At 45.2% G+C, this 22542-nt stretch overlaps 1 protein-coding gene across 3 annotated transcripts in view; it reads right to left on the reverse strand.

The window, feature by feature from the left end:
• Nucleotides 1-16331, reverse strand: part of UGGT1 (UDP-glucose glycoprotein glucosyltransferase 1) — a 147172-nt gene extending 130841 nt beyond the window's left edge. The window contains exons 1-5 of one of the 3 annotated variants that reach the window (XM_028134827.2): nt 15879-15939; nt 12980-13050; nt 10937-11072; nt 6506-6588; nt 3927-4057 (exon numbers count right to left, since the gene is read on the reverse strand). In XM_028134827.2, coding sequence (XP_027990628.2) covers nt 3927-4057; nt 6506-6588; nt 10937-11058 — 336 coding nt within the window. In that variant the 5' untranslated portion in view covers nt 11059-11072; nt 12980-13050; nt 15879-15939. Of the gene's footprint in view, nt 1-3926; nt 4058-6505; nt 6589-10936; nt 11073-12953; nt 13051-15878 lie in introns of all 3 variants that reach the window. The other 2 variants (XM_028134826.2, XM_008158130.3) reach the window with 2 other exon arrangements.
• Between the last annotated feature and the right edge of the window lie 6211 nt (nt 16332-22542).

Here is a 22542-nt window from a genome sequence, read left to right on the forward strand (position 1 = left end):
CATTTAAGTCTTTTTATACATTTTGAGTTTACTCTTGTGTATGGTGTAAGTTGGTGGTCTAGTTTCATTTTTTTGCATGTATCTATCCAATTTTCCCAGCACCATTTATTGAAAAGACTGTCTTTACTATGCAGCAGTAAAAAAGAAGGGTCCCTTACCCTTTGAGACAGCATGGAGGGACCTGAAGAGTATTATGCTAAGCAAAGACAAATATCACATGATCTTACTCATATGCAGAATCTAATGAACAAAATAAAACCGATGAACCAAATAGATCCAGACACATGGAAGCATGGAACAGAGTGCGGAATCTCAGTGGGAAGGAGGGGGAAGGGTGGGTGGGAGGTAATCAACTAAAGACCTTGTATGCATATATGCATAACCCATGGACACAGGCAATAGAGTTAGTGAAGGCCTGGGGCGATGGGCCGGGGCAGGCTGGGGGAAATAGGGAGACATATGTAATAGTTTTAACAATAAAGATTTAAAAATAATATTAAAAAATAAATAAAACCACAATGAGCTATCACCTCAGACCTGTCAGAATGGCTAACATCAAAAACTAAACAAACAACAAGTGCTGGCGAGGATATAGAGAAAAGGGAATACTAGCACACTACTGGTGGGAATGCAGATTGGTACAACTACTATGAAAAACAGTATGGAGTTTCCTTAAAAAAATCAAAATGGAACTCCTGTTTGATCCAGTGATCCCACTTCTAGGAATATATCCTAAAAACCTGAATCACCAATCAGAAAGTATATGCACCCCTATGTTCATAGCATTGTTATTTACAATAGCTAAGATTTGGAAACAGCCCAAGTGCTCACCAGTAGATGAGTGAATAAAAGAGCTGTCAAACATTTATACCATGGAGTACATGCAACTGCAAGAAAGTGGGATCTTTTACTCTTTGGGACAGTATGGATGAACCTGAAGACTATTATGCTATGTGAAATAAGGCAATCTGAGAAAGACAAATACCACATGATCTCACTTATTTGTGGAATCTAATGGACGAAATGAATTAACCAACAAAATAAGACAAGAAGCAGGGAGGCATGGAACAGACTGATATACCTCGATGTGGGGGTGAGGTACAAGAAGAGATTAAACCAAAGAACTTATATACTTCTATGCATAGCCCATGGACACAGGCAGTAGGGTAGTAAAGACCTGGGTGGGATGGGTAGGGGCTCAGAGGACTGGAGTAAAGGAGGAGAAATGGGAGATATCTGTAATACCATCTATATATATATAAGTGGCTAAGTGACCGACTGACCGTCCATCTATCCATCAGAAGGACTGGCCAGGGCGGGTACATATGATGCACACTGGCAATCTACACTAATAAAAGAGTAAGATGCGCCGAAACCGATTTGGCTCAGTGGATAGAGCGTCGGCCTGCGGACTCAAGAGTCCCAGGTTCGATTCTGGTCAGGGGCATGTACCTTGGTTGCAGGCACATCCCCATTAGGGGGTGTGCAAGAGGCAGCTGATTGGTGTTTCTCTCTCATCGATGTTTCTAACTCTCTATCCCTCTCTCTTCCTCTGTGTAAAAAATCAATAAAATATATTTAAAAAATAAATAAATAAGAGTAAGATGCAAATTGACTGTACCTTCACGACACCCACCAGCCAATGAGGAGTGAGTGTGCAAATTAACACAACAAAGATAGCCGGTTAATTTGCATACGCAGGCACAGAATGGCCAATGCGGGGCCATGGCGACGACACAGGCGTTCCGTACTGCTCTGGGCCTCTGGGCAGCATGGGAAGGTGGAAAGGGGGCTCCAGCCAAAGCGAAGGCAGTGCCAGCAGCCAGGGGAAGGAAGGCCCATTCTTGCAAGAATCTTTGTGCATCGGGCCTCTAGTTTAAAAATAAATGTTGACTCACGCATCTATGATACATATAACACTCTCCCTGGCGCCAATCGCACGTGTTTTGATCTGTCACTGTCAATCGTGAATTTGGTTGTTTTAGTTTACATTAGTCAAGCACTCTGAAAGTGTTTTTACTCTTAATGAGATATAGCAGGAGATATTAGAATGAGTTTAATCAATTTATCAGTCATTGTTTTTATCAACATTGTTTTTATAGCATGTTTTTGTTGTTTTTATATGTCTTTGTTGTTATATTGTTTATTTATTAAGCAATTTATATATTACTTTCATATACATTTTACTAAATTCCTTTCATCTCTGACACTTCTATTATAGAGAAAGAACAAATAGCGATATTAAAATATTTCTTCTAATTAATTTTCTTTCAATGTGCACGAATCCATGTACCGGGCCACTAGTCAATAATAAAAGTATATTTTTAGAAAAATCCAACAAGATCTGCAAATTGCATTAAGTTGACACATTTTTAGTCTCTTTTGAAGTGCCTCCTTCCCAGTTTCCCTTTCCTTTTAACTTACTTGTTGAAGATATCAAATCACGTTACTCTAACATGGTTTTAGGCTCTACACCAGCGGTTCTCAACCTGTGGGTCGAAACCCACAGGTTGAGAACTGCTAGCAGGGTCGCCTAAGACTATTGAAAAACACAGATATTTACATTACAATTCATAACAGTAGCAAAATTAGTTAGGAAGTAGCAACGAAAATAACTTTATGGTTGGGGGTCACCACAACAGGAGGAACTGCATTAAAGGGTCGCGGCATTAGGAAGGTTGAGAACCACTGCTCTAAAGTCTCCCGCATGTTGGATTTTGCTGATTGTACCCCTGCTATACTGCCTCACATTTCCCATATCTGTATTTCCTGTGAACTGCTTTGTGATCTACAGGCTGTGATCAGAGTGAGGGTCCACTGGTTTAGCAAGACCATACCTCCTGCCCTGGCCAGTGTTCTCAGTAGTTAGAGCATCAGCCCACACACTGAAGGGTCTCAGGTTCAATTTCCAGTCAAAGGGCATGTACTTGGGTTGTGGGTTCGCTCCCGAACCCTGGTCGGTCAGGGTTTATGAAGGAGGCAATCAGTCTATGTGTCTCTTTCACATCAATGTTTCTCTCTCTCTTCCTCTTCCTCCTCTCTCCCTTCCTTTCACTCTCTGAAAAAGCAATGAAAAAAATATCCTTATGTGAGGATTAAAAAAACAAAAACAAAGACTACCTCCTAGGGTATGTTGTACAAATTAAGTCTCGTAGTCTCTTTTTTGTGTATATATTTTTTTTATTTCTTAAATGAAAATAAGTGCAAATTATCCTATCTAATAATAGAGTAACATGTAAATTACCATCACTCCGCTACGCCCACGATTGGGCGGCGGGACTCGGGGTGGCCTATCCGGCCATTGAGAGGCACGGATCCGCTGCCACTGAGGGGGGCTACCCTGCTGTTGAGAGGTGCAGGGGACGGGACTTCTGCCCCCTGTGCCTCTCAACGGCCAGATCCGCGGCCGCTGAGGGGGCCTGCCGTGGACACCCAGCTGCGCCTCTCAACGTCAGAGTAGCCAGGTGTCCGCGACAGCCCCCCTCAGCGGCTGTTGAGAGGCACAGGGGGCGGGAGTCCCACTCCCTGCACCTCTCAACCGCAGGGTAGCCCCCCTCAGCGGCCGTGGACCATCAAAAGTGGGGGAGCTGGGTGCTTGTCTGCTCTGGCACCAGGCCTTTCAGAAGCCTCGCTGAGCCGAGGCTTCTGAAAGGCCTGGTGCACCAGCGGACAGGCACCCAGCTCCACCGCGAAAAGCGAAAGCGTGTAGGGGACCCTACACGTGCATGATTCAACCATGCAATGGGTCTCTAGTATTTCTTATAATATGTGTTTTGAAGGTTGAACAACAACTTTGCTTATTTACAAACAAATCATAAACCCTAGAAAATTTTAGGCAGAAAAGTTACAGCTCTGCAATATATATATCCAATTATCATGCTATACAACCCTTAACAAACACTGTTATGTGTAAGCACTGCACTCACCTGCTGGAAGGCTTGAATTGTAGCAGAGTAGGAATGGAGAGACAGAGAAAATTTCAGCAAATTCTGCTGCAGAGGTGACAGAAACGGAAATGCAGCTCCCAATATTGCACGATAATAGGAGTAATCAGTGCCTGCCAAGAAAAAATATGAAGCAAAATAGTCCCATGACTGGAGATATCCCAGTAAGATAGCTTGTAAGGTATAGAGCTCTGTGATACAAAGGCATAGGAAAGCAACATTTCACCACTATACTGTCTTCAACTATTGTCAGATGCTCCGAATTCCCTGGAGTACACAAGTGGACTTTTCCTCCCTTCTACCTTTTGTCCAGTCTTCCTTCCCCATGGGACTGCTAGTTACCTACTCCAAGAAGACACCCAAATACCACCCATGCTTCACTGGACCAAGTACATCTTTTCTTTGCTCTCATATTTCTTTGCTTACCTCTTTCATTCACATTATTTACTAAATTACTTATTCACTATCTACTCCTCCCCATATAGTCTGAGTCCCCACAGGCAGAAACTATGGCTTATTTGTCTTTGTATCCCTAGTGCCTACTACATGTTATCTACTCGAATAACCCAACACTCCTGAGCCAGGTGATGAGGAAGTGCAAGGTATTAAAGGATGCTGATAAAACTATAGTTTGGGATAAAGCATTTAAACAAACAATTGGAACAAATTATCTAGGAAGAAAAAAGTACATGAACCAATATGAAAAAACCCCAAGGATATGTTGCTAAATGAAAAGCGTAACATATAAAACAATATATACCATAAGCTATCATTTTTCACCCTAAGAAAGAATGAGAAATAAGAATACATATGTATTTGTTGCAAAAAAAAATTAAAGGCCAAACAAATTAAATTAAATGGTTATAAAAAATGGGAGAGCCCTAACCAGTTTGGCTCAGTGGATAGAGCGTCGGCCTGCAGACTCAAGGGTCCCAGGTTCGATTCTGGTCAAGGGCATGTACCTTGGTTGCGGGCACATCCCCAGTAGGGGGTGTGCAGGAGGCAGCTGATTGATGTTTCTCTCTCATCGATGTTTCTAACTCTATCCCTCTCTCTTCCTCACTGTAAAAAATTAATGAAATACATTTAAAAAAATATGGGAGAGAAACAAAAAGAGGGAGGCAACAAGATTTTTCTCTGTAAGTATAACCTTTCATATAGCTTTTCTTTAGGAAATATTAACATTTTAAAAAGCAAAATATAAACGGTCAGTCTGCATTAGCATCTAGGTAGAAAAGAGTATCTCAAAGTTGTGTCAGAATGTTGATGAATATCTTTGGGTGGTAGACTACAGATATAGTTCAAATAAAATGTTTAACATACTTTTACGATCACTTTCAAGAATTCATACTCACATAATTCTAACCAGCCACTTGTATTGAAGACATGTCATTTATATGTCAGAGTTCAAATTCATTATAAAGCCCACTTTATAATTTGTTTCATGAAATTATAAACTAAATGTAAAATTATTTTTCTGATAACTCAAACAATTCTAGTTGACTCTGAATTACATAACTAAAACGCACAGGTGCTTGTTCAAAATTGTTCTGTGTTTATACCACACAAAAATTCAGACAGAACTTTATTAATACATATTGTGTGAATAAAAATCTATGTTAAAATCAATTTAGTTTACTATTAGCAGTGGCAGCAGTCACAAAATTTTTACATATTTTCTCTTCAAATGGGCCTGTCAATTTAATACTAAGGTTTTAGCTACTCATATGTCTTTAACTATTAATTTTTATACTCTATATAGTTTATATTGAATTAGAAAATATATATAAAAGCACATCATAATCTGTAAACAAATTAGAAAATTTACGTTGTAATTTACTTGATACCTTGACACTCAATCTGTGGGTGGCTGGCAGACATAATAGAAAACATTTTTGGTAGCACTAACTTAATAATAACAAACTTGCCCTGGCCAGTGTTGTGCAGAGGTTAGAGCATCGGACCACTCACTGAAGGGTCTAGGGTTCAATTCCCAGTCAAGGGCACGTACCTGGGTTGCAGATTGGATCCCAAGCCCAGGTCGGGGCACTTGTGCAAGGCAACCAATTCATGTGTCCCTCTCATACTGATGATGTTTCTCTCACTGTGTCCTCCTCCCTCTCTTCCACTCTAACAATTAATGGAAAAACTATCCTCACATGAGGATTAACCAATAAATAAATAAACAAACAAACAAGTTAGACTTAACAGATAATAGATCAGTTATGTAATTGGTTCATAACAAAAAAAGTAAATAAAATCTAATGGGTATTAACTTAATATTAATACTAAATGATTTTGACTTCCACAAAATAGTCACACATTTTTAATAAAACAACACAAAAACAAGAGGGTGAAAGTCAAGGATAGTGCTTAAAGCCAAAGTTATAAACTTCAAAAATAATTATTAGTCTGTGTTGGCTCTGCTGGCTGCCATCATAACTCTAGTCATTAAGTTTAAAGTGAATCCCATTCACTGCCGTGCCACACATACTCTGAAAGAGCCTTTTCCCAATATTTTCCCAGACGACAAAGTCAAAGCAGCATTGGCTTCAATTTACCGTGACGATCTGGTGATCCAATATTTTGACTGGCTTCTACAAAATTCCAAAACTTCTCTTGACTGTCTTCTGCTAAAAATTCACTGGGAGAAAAAAAATAAAATAACTTCAAAATAAAAATCTTCGAATATAAGCTCTATTACTAAAGAAAGGGAATTAGGTTTTTATGAGTTTCCAAATGTTCAGTTTATCTTTTAATTTATAATACATATTATATAAACATACATGATAAGCAAATCTTACTAGCTAACTAGCTATTAATAATTTAATAGTTCAATGGATATTCCTTGGAGAAAACTAGAATAAAATGAAACAACAGAGAAGCCCCCATACAAAGAAGGCTAACTGGGAACATGCTATCCGCGGCAGAAACAGAGTTGGAGCTGGTGATTCACCCTGGCGTGTGGCTCACGTGGCTGGCACGTCTTCCTGCGCACCACAGACCTCTGTTCTCCATCAGGGCACACACCCAGGAGGCGGGTTTGACCCCAGATCTGAGCAAGTGCAGGAGGCAACCAATCGACGTTTCTCTCTCTCTCTAAAATCAATTTTAAAATTTTTTTTAAAAATAAATTTATTTTTCTAGCACTAGTTCTGCTCACTTATTTTCTCAAAGACCTTACAAAGAAAAAAAAAAATGTTTTATCTAAGGATCTCCCAAGGAAAACATAAACCTTAAAATTTTTCTAGAAAACTAAAGGCAGCATTTTGTAATCTTTTAATAGCCATAAATCCACATTCTCAAAATCACCAAATTTTAGTTTAAAGATAACACTGACCTAATAAAATCAGGTCTTAGAACTCAATGCCATTTTAACTTTCTTTTTACTTAATACTACTGACCTAAAATAATGACTGCATTCAATTTTCATTCATTCAGTCATTTATCCCTGAAAGAAAAGGCGCGTTGTTAAGTGAGACGCACACAAACTGGCTCTCTCCTCCTCGTGGCCATCTTTCCGTCTGCACGTGAACGGCAGTGGGTCTCAGCTCACCTAGCCAAAGGAAGACTTTCCCAGTACCTGTCAACACTCAGGTGTACAGCTCTCACCCTACTTCACAGCTCAACACAGGTATATGGGGAAAATAGGAAACATCTCCTGGTAATACACAGCTTCTCGAAAAACTGGCTCTGAAAATACCCATCATTACGTATGGAAGTATCTGGCGCCTCACTAAGTGTGGCATTTTTCTAGGCTTTCTAGTAACTGATTAAGACTTCATACCAACCTGACAGTGGTTTACAGTCTAAGAAGGCAGGCACTAAGACAGATAGATTATGACATGCAGACGAACACTAAATTCCTAAATTAAAGCTTCACTCACAAATAAGTGAGCAGAAGGGGGAGGGAATACACTGATCAACTGTATGATGAGAACAGGGATTCAGTGAAGTTAGGTCCCCCTATAAAGGCTTATTGTAAGGTCCCCCCTATAAAGGCTTATTAGCTTCTTATAGCTATTCCACTGAGTAAAAAAAAAAAATCTATAGTTTTACAGATAAAATTATATGCTGTTTGGGATTTGCTTTAAAACATTCCAGCGGGGCTCAGTGGTTGAGTGTCAACCTAGCAACCAAGAGGTCTTGGTTCGATTCCTGGTCAGAGCACATGCCCAGGCTGTGGGCTCCATCCCCAGTGGGGGGTGTGCAGGAGGCAGCCAATCGATGATGTTTCTCTCTTATCAATGTTTCTATCTCTCTGTCCCTCTTCTTTTCTCTCTAAAAATCAACAGAAACATAAAAACAAAACAAAAAAACATTCCAGCAAGGGAAGGGAGGAGAATGGTGCTAGTAATGGTTATTGGACTTGAGTTGATAACTGTAAAATCCTGATAAGTAGAGGGAGGGCACATTATACCATTCTCTCCAATTATAAACATTTTTGGAATGCCATTAATAAAAAGATTTTAATATTTGGCAAAAGAAAACAAAAAACTAGAAAAAAAACAAATGTCTACCTATCAGCGTAAGTCTGGTAGTAAACTTGTTTTATTCGATTTCTGAAGTTATTGTGCGAGATCAGAGTAGGTCTCTCTTTAATACAGAACTAGAAAGGAAAGGGAAATGAGTATTTAAGTGGTTCTACTGTGTGACAGACATTATGCTCAGCATATTCATCCAGGTCTCCAAATCCTCACAGCAACCCTCCAATTCAGTAGACTTGCTTCAAGGCACAGAGGTAGCAAATGGAAAATCCAGAATGTGAGTTCCAATATCCTTGATTTATATCTCTATCATGCTGTATTCTTGAGCCATTATAATATCTAGCAGTCAAAAAACTATGTTTTCATTTTTAATAGTACTTCATTTACATAATATTTCTGTTAGTAACTATAGCTGTTCAAAACATATCCAGTGTTTGACTTCAATTAAATATACCAGTCTAACACTTTACGGATAACTACAAAGCATCAGGCCCAATATTAAAATATACCTGGGAGTAGTTTTTGTCCCTAAGGCCAAATGTAGGGAGCATTTATGTGTGGAGAGAGTCTGTCCCCTCCCCCTGGACCACACCCACCATCAGTGCTGCCAGGACCAGGGCAGAGCCTGCGTCAGCTAGCTCTGAAGTGCACATGGAGTGGTTTCAAATAAGCCAGCTCATTTCTGAGTTGCAAACATATCCCACTACTCTAGCAAGCTGTCTGCAAATAGCTACAGAGAGGGCTCAAAACAGTGAGCCAAGTGGCAAATGGCCAGGATACGCTGGAAAGGTGAGGTGTCTGTGCTGGGTAAGCTGGTGAAGTATCCAATACTCACTTCAGACACATCAAAGAAACTGGAAAAAAAGTGATCAATTAAGGCTGACAAACTTAACATACTTTCTCAAAAGTCCATAGGGATATGCCAAAAGTATCTTCTGAGACAATGTACACTGGGGAAAATAGGAAACCAATCAGTGTGAGAGTAATGGAATGGAATTCAGTTAAGAATGGTAAGCAGAATATCATAAAACATGTTACAGTTAATAACACAAATGCACTTAGAGAGTGATAGCAAATCTCAATAACCTAGACTTACACCAGACAAATCATCAAAAATAAGGTTAGCAAAAGGAAGAAAAAGGTGAGTTAGGAGTCCTGGCGCAGGCAGGCTAGGATCTCTAAAGATCTCAGTCACTTCACTTGAACAACTGCCCTAAATCTAACCAAGTACTTGTATTTGAGGAGCTCACCCCATCTATCAAGCTAGTTACTGCAACAGCACTACGACACAGATGCAGTGCTTGTCTTGTTTGCCTTTGCCATTTTATTGATGAGAAAAGCAGGCGCAGTAGGGATGGAAGCAAGTCTGCTCAGCAGCAAGTCAGGGGCTTCTACGCAAGTCAAGACCACGCCCAAGCGTCCTACTTGCCCCTTATCAATGCCAAACTCGGCTCTTCCTTAGGAGAAGCCATATTCACATACATAACCAACAGGACAAAGCTTTCATTCCCACTTTTCTAGCGATTAAGGGGGAAATGTTAGAAGATGAAATTCTAAGTTGAAGATCACAAAGGTAGACCACAAAGTTAACTGAAGTAACCCAACGGTTCAAATTTCTAGCACTATCAAACTATAAGACTTAGCAAATGCCTGCCATTCAACCCACCTAACTTACACTTTAGGAAGATTCTGTGCAAGTCCTAGCTATCTATTATTTCACACACAGTAAGTTTCCATCTGTAAACGTTAAAAAAAAAAGACTGAAAGAGAGGTATTTGGTTACATATAAGTAATATATGTTATATATAAGTAATATATATGTTATATATCAGTAATATATATGTTACATATAAATTATATATAAGTAATAAGTACACTTGGAATATAAATTTTCCAAGAAATCATTTACTATATTGTATTTTGTTGATTTTAAGGCACTAGTGATTTTAAGACATATTATTGCTTTATGAAACACCAAAAATGAAAGATGCTGCCAATTCTAATTGTAAGAAAGCATTCTGATTTGATTAGAATGCATCCTGATGGGGGCAATGTTCACATGTCGAACAAGCACTTCTTACAGCAGGTAGAACCTGGCCATCTCCCCCGCTTCCCCGGCACTATCTTATTTTGTCTTCTCCCAAAGCAGGTCCTCTTTTCCCCATATCTTGCCAAGCTCTCTTCTCTTCCTTTTAAATAAATAAATAGAAATTCTCCTTTAAGTACGACTCTCTCTTCCCTTATTACCACATACACTCTTCCTGGAAGATAGCATAATAATCTAACCAATTCAACATATTTGTCTAAAGAAGTCTCTCTATGAATCCATATAGTCCTATCCTACTAATAGACAGATTCTGTGTTCTAACAGCACAATGGACACGGAAAGAGGCCTTCAATAAATACATTTGATGATAACCTCACTTTCTAAAAAGCTCCTGAAAATTCACTAGTAGAGAGTCTGTACTTTGCTCAAACATGTGAAAGGGAAAAAGGTCTTCTTACCTGGCTTCTAACAACAATGGAGCAGAAACCCATTTTGTCGTCAGAGAGGTTGTAATGGCTTTTGAATCTGCCTTTACTAAGGAAAACAGCCACAGTCCAGTGAATACAGTCAAAAGTCCCATTTTACAGCAAACCCCTAAAAAGGGAAAAAAAAAAAAGTTTAGCTACAAGGAACTGTTTAAACCTCAATCTTAATACTAAGAGACACAAAGTAACATGAATATTACGGAAACAGAAATGCTTCCTAAATACAATGGCCCTACTATGTACATTAAGTATGTCAAACTCCAGAGGCATGCGGTGTGGCCCGCTGACCACGAGTTTGACATGCTTGATGTGTACATAGTTCAACAGATATTTGCTGAGTGACAGACACGACATGACTACCCACCATACACTGCTTCCAGCTAAAGAGTTTAAATTTCAGACTCTCCTTTGTGGTTATTGTAGGTCTCTGAGTTGTAAAGCCACCGTGCAGACCTTCCCTGAGCTTGTCAGGGTAGTACTTGGTGCCTTAGAACTTCTAGCCTCCCAAACTGTGAGACAGCAAACTGCTGTGGCTCTGAGCCACCTGGCTGTGGTGTTTTGTATGGGAACCCTAGGAAGCTAATAGGACGGGTCTCGATGTAAGCTCAAAGGTAGGTTCTGAAACGGAAATGTAAGAACTCAACCACAAACTAAAGAAGCTGAGGTCACTGGTAAATTGGCACAGCCATAAAATGCAGGCGTCCTGGACTCCCAGCAGCAGCCTCCCCCAGCGCACTGAGCCTCAGAGAGAGGTCTCCAGCTTCAGACTCCTTTGATCGGATTTTTCACTCCTAATCAGACTTCTGTCTGGGCTATCTGTAAGTCAACATCCAAGTTCCACCCGTCAGCTGAAGGGAATGTGAGTGTGGGAAACAATAAACCAAGCTTGTGCTTCTGAGCATTAATATCTGGAAAGGCTGGTCCCAACTCCTCAATACTGGCGGTAAAATCTGTTGTTGGAGGCCCTAGCATGTTTTGCTCAGTGGATAGAGCTAGAACAGTTGTCAGCAAACTCATTAGTCAACAGAGCCAAATATCAACAGTACGACTGAAATTTCTTTTGAGAGCCAAATTTTTTAAACTTAAACTTCTTCTAACGCCACTTCTTCAAAATAGACTCGCCCAGGCCATGGCATTTTGTTGAAGAGCCACACTCAAGGGGCCAAAGAGCCGCACGTGGCTCGCAAGCCACAGTTTGCCGACCACTGAGCTAAAACATCGGCCTGCAGACCAAAGGGTGGGTCTGCAGGTTCGATTTTGGTCTAGGGCAAGGTCAAGGGCAGGTATCCTGGTTGCAGGCTCCTCCCCGCTGGCTACATGCAGGAGGCAACCAATCAATGTGTTTCTCTCACATCAATGTTTCTCTGTCTTTTCCTCTCTCTAAAAGATCAATGGGAAAGTATCCTCAGGTGAGGATTAAGAAAAAACAACAATAAAATCTATTGTTGGGGAAGAAAGTCCATATTGCAGGCCACCATTTGGTATCTTCCTTTTAGAAAAAGCATTATCATTCTGTTCATATAACGCACAATATCTCTAAAGGGCAAAGGGCAAAAGCAAAATAAATTCTACCAAATAGAAGTTGCTTTTACGTGGGTTTTAAGTTCAGGCTCTGCCAGCTTCTTTGGAAACAAAAAATATGAACATCCCATTTACAAGTAAGTATTTTAAGCAATCAGTATTTTCAAAGACTAGGGCTAACCAAACTAGACTTTTGACAATGAAACCTACTAGCAGCGTGGGGGAGGGAGCTGCTGGGGGCTGGGGTGAGGTTGCAGAGAGGATAACGTAGGGCCCTTTCTTGATCCAGCAGAAGCTACCAACATTTCCCACAGAAGTGCAGAGAAGGACACAAACTTTCACAATTGCAGACCACCCCAACTCTCTTAGGGTATTAATAGACACCCTCCCCCACAGCCTGCCTGATAGAAAAAACAAGGTCATGGAAAAGAGAAAACATTTTAGATCAATTCCTGGGTTTGCTACTTACTAGCAGTTTAACCACAAGCATGTTACCTAATAACTTCTCTGGCCCTTAGTCTCCCAGTCTCTAAAATAGGAGTAACAGTATCTGCCACACCGGGTCCCTGTGAAAATGAAAAGGCAGTATGAATATCACTGCAAAAAGTGCCAAATACTATACCACACTGTTCTAATAAAATACATCATCATGGGAAAAAACTAAAAACTATCTTTAAATTACAGAATAATGTATCACCATTATTACATGGCCTCAAAAATATGCCATGAAAACCTAAACTCTGGCTAGGAAAAAAATAAAAATAAATCCTCCCCAAAGTCACTAAATTTATAACCTGGCAAGAGCATCTGAACGATTGAGCCAATAGTATGCGCTGGCCATATGCATGCCTTTCCCGGAAGGAGTCTAGCTGGGTAACCCTCAAAGGCAGATGACCCAGATGAGAAACTGGACACCCCTGCAGGGAGCTACAGGAACTGAGGAAGCATCAGCCTTCAATGCGCAATCACTCCGGGTGGAGCCGGGCAGGTGCTCTGCAAACACTGCAGTTCCTTGAGGTGGGAGCAGCCATGTCCACCGGTCACCACAGCAACAGCCTGGCAAACAGGAGCTGCGCCATGAGGATGCTGCATCCGCACTAGCACTCCTGCTTAAAAGTAGGAAAACGGAAGCTCAGAGGCTGAGTAAGCCACAGCAATGCTTCGGACGCACATCGGCCTGCTTTTAAAAGTTCTCTACCATGTTCTCTCTCCTGGTTCTCTATTTCACAAGGGATAAGAATTCAAACTGTGCAGAGCCAGACTGAGCAAACAAGGGCAAGACAAGGATTTTCTGGGGACAGAGTCCTTGGGACCCCGGAGGCTGAGAGAGGAACAGTTTTAACTGAAACCAAGCGTGTGGGTCTGAAGTTGGGACCAGAGCAAACTATCCAACTAGCCTACCAGATGCACACTTAGGCTGGGCTCCTGGAGAGCTGGTAGTTTTGTCTATCACTGTCACAGGCCTAGCTTACTGCTTGGAAGACGGGAAATTATCAAAATAAAAGAAACAAACGCAGGCTTCATTATTAAGGAAACGGTGGTCTAGCAGCAGTCACCAACCTTACCAGCGGTTGGCAACCGCTGGTCTAGAGAAGCAAAGGTAAGAACCTCACTGAAGTGGACTTTTGTTTGAGGATGCCTTCATTTTACAAGATCCCTTATCACCCTGACCTTATCGGTCTTTAAATGTTGTTTATAAAGATGAATAGTCTGAGAAATAATAGCTGTCAGAATCTGCAATGTGGCATGATATATAAATAAAAACATTCTTTAAAAGGTTCTAGGCCCAGCCCTGGCCTGTGGCTCACTAGGTTGGAGCATTATTCTGTACACCAGAAGGTTGCAGGTTCACCCCATTTGGGGTGTGTTCAGGGGACAACTGATTTTCTCTCTCTCCGGTTTATCTCTCACCAATAGAAATATAGCCTCGGGTGAGGATTAAAAAAAAGGTTCTAAGTCTGCCCTAACTGATTTGGCTCAGTGGATAGATCATTGGCCTGTGGACTGAGGGATCCCAGGTTGATTCCAGTCAAGGGCACATGCCTAGGCTGTGGGCTCAATCCCCAGTAGGGGGCGCGCAGGAGGCAGCCGATCAATGATTCTCATCACTGATGTTTCTCTCCCTCTCCCTTCCTCTCTGAAATCAATAAAAAAAAATTTAAAAAAGTTCTAGGTCCAAATGTATCATCTGTAAAAGCTACTCTGTGGCCTGTTTTTCTCAGTTTAAATTGAAGACACTATCTCTGGATCTACAATAAGATATGAGAAATATTAAATTTTATAATATGGAAATGCTTTTCCCTTTTTGAGAAACAAAAAAGGCATAAAATTCTAAGTCATCGCCAACTTTCTCTTCGCCCATTGTTAACCTGAAGATAACACCTAATAAACTCAACAACTCACACCCTGCAAGTGCAGAGATGGCCATCCGTGTTTCAACATACATCCCAGTAAAAAAATATTAGGACGTACCCTTCCCTAAAAATAACTTCACTTCTCCAATAATAAACTTAATATACGTGTATACCTATTACAAAACCATTTGTTGTGAACCATATAAATCTAATTTCTGATGCAAGTAGTTACTATTCATCTCACATGAAAATGATCACAGGTAGCTGCAGAAAGGAAGTCTAATAGAATTCTCTTTAGTTCCATTTATTCCCCTGATATTAAAAGTGCATTGTAAAGGTGACACACTACTGTACAACGCTATGTTCATTTCCTTTAATAAAAAAATAGTTTCAGCTAAATCTACCAAAAGTAAGCCAAATAGAAAGGCTACAATCACCCCAAATTTTGTAATGTTGCTAAATAGCTATTTAAAATGCCTTCAAACCTGCACTAAAACCAGCCAGCAAGTGCACGGCGGATGTTGCCAAAATAGTGTAGCACAAAATATGCTAGTTCTCAAATCTGGCGAGAAATGCACAACAATCTGAGTCCGGCCCAGGAACAAGAACTGTTCACAGGCACAGCCGTATCCTCTCCCGGCAGGGCCCCCACGGACAGCGGCACCGATCGCCCAGCTTTCAGCCACGACCCCCTCCTATTCAATGAAAACGGCGGCCGGCGGCCCCCTCCACACGGAAGGCTGTAGGGACCCAGCTGTTCCCCAGCGGGGCCCGCAGACCCGGGCGCGCGGCCCGCAGGCCAGGCGCCGTCCACTCCGGCCGGGCACGTGCGTCCCGGAGCCCTGCGCCGAGGCTCCAACCGCTGCGGCGCCACGGCCGCGAGGGAAGGACGCTGCACGGAAGCCCGCGACGGGTGCGGGGGACACGGAGGGGAAACTGAGTCAGGGAAGAAGCGGAAGCTCGGGTGACAGGGGCAGAGGGGCACCTCGCGCCCCATACCCTCCCCGTCCGCGAGACCCCCCCGCGCCAGCCCGGGGTACCTGTCACCTGCCGCGCAGCCGCGACGCCACACGGCTCGCGTCCCCTTCCGGCCCAAGCAGGGCGCGCTCCGTCCGCGGCGGCACAGGGACGGCGCCGGGGCGGGGCTGGGGGCGGGGCCGGCGCCGGCGCCAGTGAGCGGCCGACACGCGCCTTCCCGCGGTTCCGCTCGCCGGCGGCCTCGCGGAGCCAGAGCCCGGCAGCCAACTGCCCTTTACTTCCGCTTCCGATTGGCGAGACCCAGAGGACTTCCGGCGACCGAGTCGTGGCCGGGAAGCCCAGAGCGTCGCGCGGCCGCCATCTTGTCCCGAGGAGGCCCCGCCTTCCTCCGGGCTCCCGCGACCGGAGCACGGCCGTCTCCGCGGGGGAAGGGACGGCCGCGGAGCCCGGAGGCCCTGCCGGCGCGGCCCACGGAGCGGGTTGGCGCTCTTTCCGCCTGAGCCTCGGCGGCCCAGCGCCGTGGACTTCTGGTTAAAGCCCCTCCGCCCGCCGCCCGGCGCCCCACGCCAACCTGAAAGGCGGCGGATCCTGGACTTCCGGCCTCGGCGCAGCCCTAGGGAGGGTTCCCCCGGCCCCGCGGGCGGCAGCCGCGCAGTGTTTCTCTGAAAACGTCCTCTAGTGAGGATTAAAAACAGGTTCTTTTAAAGCACAATAAAGAAAAAAAAGATTGCCCTGGCCGGGTTTGCTCAGTGGATACAGCGTCGGCCTGCGGACTGGAGGGTCCCAGGTTTGATTCCGGTCAGGGGCATGTACCTTGGTTGCGGGCACATCCCCAGTAGGGGGTGTGCAGGAGGCAGCTGATCGATGCTTCTCTCTCATCGATGTTTCTAACTCTATGCCTCTCCCTTCCTCTCTGTAAGAAATCAATAAAATAGATTTTTTTTAAAAAAGAAAGATGATATTTCAGAATATCTTAGTCATTGTTTGAAACCACAAATTTTGGTAGCTCCCGTTTCAGGAAAAGAAGACTTAAATTTTATGAAGAATTTTATAAAATTTAATTTTATACTGGCAGTAGCAACTTAATCTACAGGGATTACTTTGTCCAGGCGTCCTCAAACTACGGCCCACGGGCCACATGCGGGTGTTTTTGCCGTTTTGTTTTTTTGCTTCAAAATAAGATATGTGCAGTGTGCGTAGGAATTTGTTCATAGTTTTTTTTAAACTATAGTCCGGTCCTCCAACGGTCCGAGGGACAGTGAACTGGCCCCCTGTTTAAAAAGTTTGAGGACCCCTGATTTGTCCTTACAATTATTTGTTTATTTATTTAACAGTATAAATCGCTATGTAAAATTGTTTTAGAATATGTGACACTGGGCAGATCATTTTACCCACCCAACAATGAATATGTCTTTAGAGGGTATATTTTTAACAATAAAGTCAAAGTGAACTAAAAGCCAAAAATAGATTTTAAAGTACATAACAGGTGTCTGACCAGTGGGCTCAGTGGTTAGAGCTTCACCCACACACGGCAGCGTCCCAGGTTGGATTCCTGGTCAGGGCCATCTACCTGGGTTGCAGGTTCCTGGTTGGGGGGGCAAGGGGGCGCCAAAATACGCGTCTCTCTCCCGCTTCCTCTCCCCTGCCCCCTCCCCTTCTCCTTCCCTCCTTCCCTTCGTTCCACTCTCTAAAAACCCTCTGGTGAGGATTAACAAAAGTACATAAAAGGTGTAAAATTTTGACTGGCTTGTTTGTGTGACACAAACCCTTCCCCTGAGAATGCCAGAACAAGGACTGAAACACTTTTCCTTCACCTAACAGTTGTACGTATGGACTGTGTTTAAGAATTTAACAGCTAACTATTGTTTTTCTGTTCCTTGCTAGGACAAAAGGAGTTAAAAATAATTTTAAGGAATGAAAATACATGTTTTGATATTCTTTTTTTTTAAATTTCTTTATTGATTAAGGTGTCACATATTTGTCCTCATCCCCCCATTCCCAACCCCCCCCCCTCCCCACGCATGCCCCAACCCCCTGTTGAACTTAACCATTGGATAGGCTCATATGCATGCACACAAGTCCTTTGGTTGAACTCTCCCCCTCCCCCCACCCTCCCCCTACCCTCCCCTATCCTCCCTCTGAGGCCCATAGTCCGATCGATGCCTCCTTGCTTCTGGTTCTGTTCTTGTTCCTCAGTCTATGTTGTTCATCATTTCCCCTAGATGAGCGAGATCATACGTCACTAGATATATACTTATGAGAACTGAATGTGAGACGAGCAATAATAGCTATGCTGACAGGCAGATGGATCAGTCTGTAGTGAGTTTCTTTCTGGACCAACAGTTTTTTTGAGACCAAATTTCAATGTCCACCAGTTCCTTATGTGTACATGTCAGCACTGACCCCTCAGCTCTAGATGGTGGACAAATGGTGGTAACGGAGGTCCGACTCCCTCTGGTTTGGTCTCGGCCGGACCCAGGGGCACGGCTTCACCCGGACTAAGGGGCACGTGGCCTCACCCGGATCTAGGGACACATGGTCTCACCCGGACCCAGGGACGCTTGGCCTCTCCCAGACCCAGGGGCACGTGGCCTCACCCGGGCCTAGGTGCACGAGGCCTCACCCGGATCCAGGGACACATGGTCTCGCCCGGACCCAGGGGTGCGTGGCCTCTCTCAGACCCAGGGGCACGTGGCCTCACCTGGACCTAGGTGCACGAGGCCTCACCCGGATCCAGGGACACATGGTCTCACCCGGACCCAGGCACGCTTGGCCTCCCCCAGACCCAGGGTCACGTGGCCTCACCCGGGCCTAGGTGCATGAGGCCTCACCTGGATCCAGGGACACATGGTCTCACCCGGAACCAGGGATGCTTGGCCTCTCCCAGACCCAGGGGCACGTGGCCTCACGCGGGCCTAGGTGTAGGAGGCCTCACCCGGATCCAGGGACACATGGTCTCACCCGGACCCAGGGACGCTTGGCCTCTCCCAGACCCAGGGGCACGTGGCCTCACCCGGGCCTAGGTGCACGAGGCCTCACCCAGATCCAGGGACACATGGTCTCACCCGGACCCAGGGACGCTTGGCCTCTCCCAGACCCAGGGGCACGTGGCCTCATCCAGGCCTAGGTGCATGAGGCCTCACCCAGATCCAGGGACACATGGTCTCACCCGGCCCCAGGGACGCTTGGCCTCTCCCAGACCCAGGGGCACGTGGCCTCACCTGGGCCTAGGTGCATGAGGCCTCACCCGGATCCAGGGACACATGGTCTCACCCGGCCCCAGGGACGCTTGGCCTCTCCCAGACCCAGGGGCACGTGGCCTCACCCGGGCCTAGGTGCACAAGGCCTCACCCAGATCCAGGGACACATGGTCTCACCCGGACCCAGGGATGAGACCATCCCTGACCCAGGGGAATGTGGCCTCACCCTTGAGTGAACTTTTTTGTTAGTAGCTTTCCATTGGGTGTTTTTTTGCCACTGTCAAAATACTTCAGGTGATGCTTCCAATAATAAACAAAACAAGACACAGTTTTTTAATTCACATTACAGAGCTGATTTTTTTTACTTTTTTTTATTGTTATTTAACTTTGTCTTCTGCTCTGTGATACATAAACACCACAGTTGACCCCAAGAAAGGATGTACTTGCTTAGAAGGACTCCTTGTGGTTGACTGGGCCCAAAATCATAACCAGAGTCTAGTAGCAGCCATTGTTTACCAGGGGCTGCCTTTCGGGGAAAACCCACAGACCAGACTGCCAGCCTCCTGCACTGTGCTCCTGTCCTGAGTTGATCCTTATAAAGGAGTTCCTAGAATACTATTTTGACCAATGGGACTGAGAGGTTCCTGTCCAATTGGAGCTCTAGAGCTTTGACCTCATTTGCACCTTTACTGACCAATCAGAACAGCTCCACAACGACCAGAATATGTGGAGCTGGCCAATCAAGGCGGTGCTATTTGGATCAGTCTGTGTGCCTTTAGAGTCCTTTGCATAGAAATGGACCAATCAGGGCCGGGGGCAGTAACCTCTCTCCCTTTGTATCAGTAGAGCACAAGTTCTGCTGAGTTGCCCCAGTTTCTGCTGTATCATCAGAGCAGCAACACTCTAACTGCAACATTTGAGCTGCTTAAAGTCTCACCCTTCACTTAAACCCCACAATGGGAACTACTGATGGCATTGAATAGGTGGCAGAGACTATTGCTGGACATCACCAATGGTTGCTTAGTTATTACATACAACTATTAGTAAGTGGGAGCTCTGAAGAAATGTGGGTTTCCCTTTTCCTAAACCACAGACAATTCAGTGCTATTTTCTTTGAATAAAGACATTTAATTTTTTAAACTTTTTATTTTGAAACCAGAGTCCCGGTGTACGAAATTTGTGCACTCAGGGGGTCCCTCAGCCAGCCTGTGCCTCCTCACAGTCCAGGAGCCCTCGGGGGATGTCCAACGGATACCCTTGGTGCTGCTGCAGAGGCAAGAGAGGCTCCCGCCACTGCCGCTGCACTCACCATGAGCACGGCTCAGAGTTTCTGGCTGAGCAGCACTCCTCCTGTGGGAGCGCACTGACCACTAGGGGGCAGTTCCTGCACTGAGTGTCTGGTGGTCAGTGCACGTCATAGCGACCTGTCGTTCTGCTGTTCGGCCGATTTCCATAATAGCCCCTAACTGCCCTCCCCTGCAGACTTAATCACCCCCAATTGCCCTCCCTGCAAGCCTGGTCCCTCCCAACTGCCCTCCCCTGCTGGCCATCTTGTGGTGGCCATCTTGTGTCCACATGGGGACAGGATCTTTGACCACATGGGGGCAGCTATATTGTGTGTTGCAGTGATGATCAATATGTATATTACTCTTTTATTAGATAGGATAGAGGCCTGGTGCATGGGTGGGGGCCGGCTGGTTTGCCCTGAAAGGTGTCCGAGATCAGGATGGGGGTTCCCTTGTTTCGTGGGGCAGCCTGAGAGAGGGGCCTGTGGTGGTTTGCAGGACAGCCACGCCCCCTGGCAACCCAAGCGGAGGTCCTGGTATCTGGGATTTATGTATATTTTACAATTGAAACTTTGTAGCCTGAAGCAAAGCCACACTGAGGGGGCAGCCATTTCTTTTGGGGTTTGTGTATCTTCTATAATTGAAACTTTGTACCCTTAAGTAAAGCCCTGGGCCATCCAGGGTGTGTAGAAAGCTTGGCTTCCTCCATTGCTGGGGGCAACCCTAGCCTCCCGCTCTTTCCAGCTCCATGGCTGCCACCATTTCTGTTTGGATTTGTTTACCTTCTATAATTGAAACTGTAGTCTTGAGTGGAGGCCTAGGCTAGCAAGGGCAGGCAGAAAGCTTGGCTTCCTCCATTTCCGGGGAAGCCCAAGCCTCCCTCCTGCTCTCTGCGGCTGTAGCCATCTTGGTTGGGTTTATTTGCATATTTGATCCTGATTGGCTTGTGGGCATGGCTTATGGGTGTAGCGGAGTGATGGTTAATTTGCATATTACTCTCTTTTTTTATTGATTTTTTACAGAGAGGAAGGGAGAGGGATAGAGAGCCAGAAACATCGATGAAAGAGAAACATCGATCAGCTGCCTCCTGCACACCCCCTACTGGAGATGTGCCTGCAACCACGGTACATGCCCCTGACCAGAATCGAACCTGGGACCCTTTAGTCCGCAGGCCAACGCTCTATCCACTGAGCCAAACCAGTTAAGGCTGCATATTTACTCTTTTATTAGATAGGATAGGACTAGAGGCCCGGTGCACAAAAATCACAAAATTCATGCTTTGGGGGTTGAGGGTACGGGGAGAAGTGTCCCTCAGCCCAGCATGCACCCTTTCCAATCTGGGACCCCAAGGGGGATGTCCGACTGCTGGTTTAGGCCCGATTCCATGGGCCTAAACCGGCAGTTAGACATCCCTCTCACAACCCGGGCCTACTGGCTCCTAACTGCTTGCCTGCCTGCCTGATCACCCCTAATCGCTTCTGCCTGCCAGCCCGATCGCCCGCAACTGCCCTCCCCTGCTGGCCTGGTCGCCCACAACTGCCCTCCCCTGCTGGCCATCTTGTGGCAGTCATCTTGTGATGACAGGGGCACGGCAATCTTGTGACCACATGGGGGAGGCCATCTTGTGTGCGAGGGCTTGACACTCAATTTGCATATTACCTACACTAATAAAAGAGAAAAATGCTAATTGACCGTACCTTTGCTACACCCACAGCCATTCAGGAGTGATATGCAAATTAACCCAGCAAAGATGACGGGTAAATTTGCATATGCAGGTGGTGGAGGCAGAGGCCCTATGCAGCTGATGGAGTTGGGGACAGGGGCAGGCAGCAGGGGGCAGCGCCTGAAGCCACCAGTGGATCCAAGCTGAGATGGGGACCCAGGCAGGCAGCGTCAGGCAGCTTGGACTCGGGCAGGCGGCATTGCTGCCTGCCTGGGTCCAAGCCTCCCTGCGATCACTGGGCGAAGAGCCGTGGTCCAAGGTGCCCTGCGATCACGGGGCAAACAGGCCAAGCTGAGCTGACCCCCATGATCATGGGAGAACAGAATAGGCCAGGCCAAGCTGCCCTGCAATCCCAGGCGAAGAAGCCGCTCTGCTGACCAACCTACGCTAGGGACCTGTTCGGGAGCGTCGTGCGGAGTCCAGGGCCTCTAGCCTGCAGCCATGGGAAGTCTCCCTCTCCCCAGAGTTAGGAGCACCAGCCCAGGTCTACCCAGCGGCCTGGTCCTGACTGCGAGGG

This window comes from Eptesicus fuscus, chromosome 11 (assembly GCF_027574615.1).
Source record: "Eptesicus fuscus isolate TK198812 chromosome 11, DD_ASM_mEF_20220401, whole genome shotgun sequence".
NCBI classification, from domain to species: Eukaryota; Metazoa; Chordata; class Mammalia; order Chiroptera; family Vespertilionidae; genus Eptesicus; species Eptesicus fuscus.